This window comes from Sinocyclocheilus grahami, unplaced genomic scaffold (assembly GCF_001515645.1).
Source record: "Sinocyclocheilus grahami isolate Dianchi unplaced genomic scaffold, SAMN03320097.WGS_v1.1 scaffold13940.1, whole genome shotgun sequence".
Taxonomy (NCBI): domain Eukaryota; kingdom Metazoa; phylum Chordata; class Actinopteri; order Cypriniformes; family Cyprinidae; genus Sinocyclocheilus; species Sinocyclocheilus grahami.
The window spans coordinates 1617-2912 of NW_015515126.1; the positions used below are offsets into that span (position 1 = coordinate 1617).

General features: G+C 34.7%; 1 protein-coding gene across 1 annotated transcript in view; it reads left to right on the forward strand.

Moving 5' to 3' along the window:
* The window catches only part of LOC107579068 (E3 ubiquitin-protein ligase KEG-like), a gene marked incomplete at its 5' end in the record, with an annotated part of 2705 nt that extends 1523 nt beyond the window's left edge, over positions 1-1182 (forward strand). The window contains 5 exon segments of the mRNA XM_016264945.1: positions 53-207; positions 302-403; positions 491-610; positions 802-897; positions 1001-1182. Coding sequence (XP_016120431.1) covers positions 53-207; positions 302-403; positions 491-610; positions 802-897; positions 1001-1167 — 640 coding nt within the window.
* Between the last annotated feature and the right edge of the window lie 114 nt (positions 1183-1296).

Sequence of the window (1296 nt, forward strand, 5' to 3'; positions counted from 1 at the left end):
AAATTACCCTTATGACTGGTTTTGTGGTCCAGGGTCACAAATGTGAAAGTGCCTACTGTAATATTTTACTTGTTTAAGATTTGTCAACAATAAATACTCCAATTGACATTAAGGTTGGTGACAAAGTCAGAGTGAAATTTTCCATTAACACCCCGAAACCTAACTGGGGTGCTGATGTCACACATAAGAGTGTGGGTGTGGTAAAAGGCCAGATTAGTTTTTCCTCAAATAAATGATCTGTTATCACAAGCAATCTGCACTCAAGTACAAGCCTTAAAATATGAACTTGTTCTCTGTTTAGGCATTAAATGTGATGACAGTCTGATTTTTGATTTTCCTGAACATGCAAATTGGAAGGGAACTCTCTCTGAAATGGAGATAGTAACCAATAATGATGATTTTGGTAATTACAGTATTTCCATGACATTTAAGTAGCAGCTATTCAGCAGAAAGCTCCTCTCAGACGTTTGTGACGCTCCTTGCATTTCAGGATCTTCATGTCTGGAGTCCGTTATTAAGATTGGCGACCAAGTTTGTGTGAAGACGTCTGTTGTTACACCAACGCACAAATGGGGAGCAGTCACTCACAAAAGCATTGGTGTTGTTCAAAGTGAGAGCACTGACTGACAATGATTTCATTACTAATATTAGGCATGCTATCTTCATGCATTGTGCTTTTTACCAGAATAAATGAAACAATGATGCAAGTTTTTTGTAGGCTTATTGTGTGCCACCGAGTGAGAAAAAGGACATATATTTACCAACAAAAAAAAAACAAGTTTTATTTAATTATTTTTGCAGAAATTCAGGATGAGTCTTTGATTGTGGATTTTCCTGAGCATAAAAAATGGACTGGTTTAGTTTCAGAAATGGAGCTTGTGACCAGTACTGATTTAGGTAATTTCCCTATGCATTTTTTTTAAATCTGTTTGCACTTTGTAAGTGTAAATGCTTTCTGTATTATCTTAATTTTCATATTTGTTAACAAAAAATGTTTCAGTCGACATTAAGGTTGGAGACAGAGTCAGAGTGAAATCTTCCATAATTACTCCAAAACATAACTGGGGTGGACATGTCACACACAAGAGTGTTGGTGTTGTAAAAGGCAAGATCTGTGTATTTTTCTCAAAGAACAGACTTGAGGAGACATCAACTACTTTAATATAATTGTCATATACACTGGCAGCCGAAAGTTTGGAATAATTAAGATATTTTTATAATTATATATAAAAAGATTATCTTATGCTCACCAAGCTGCATTTATTTGATCAAAAATACAGTAAATACAGTAATATT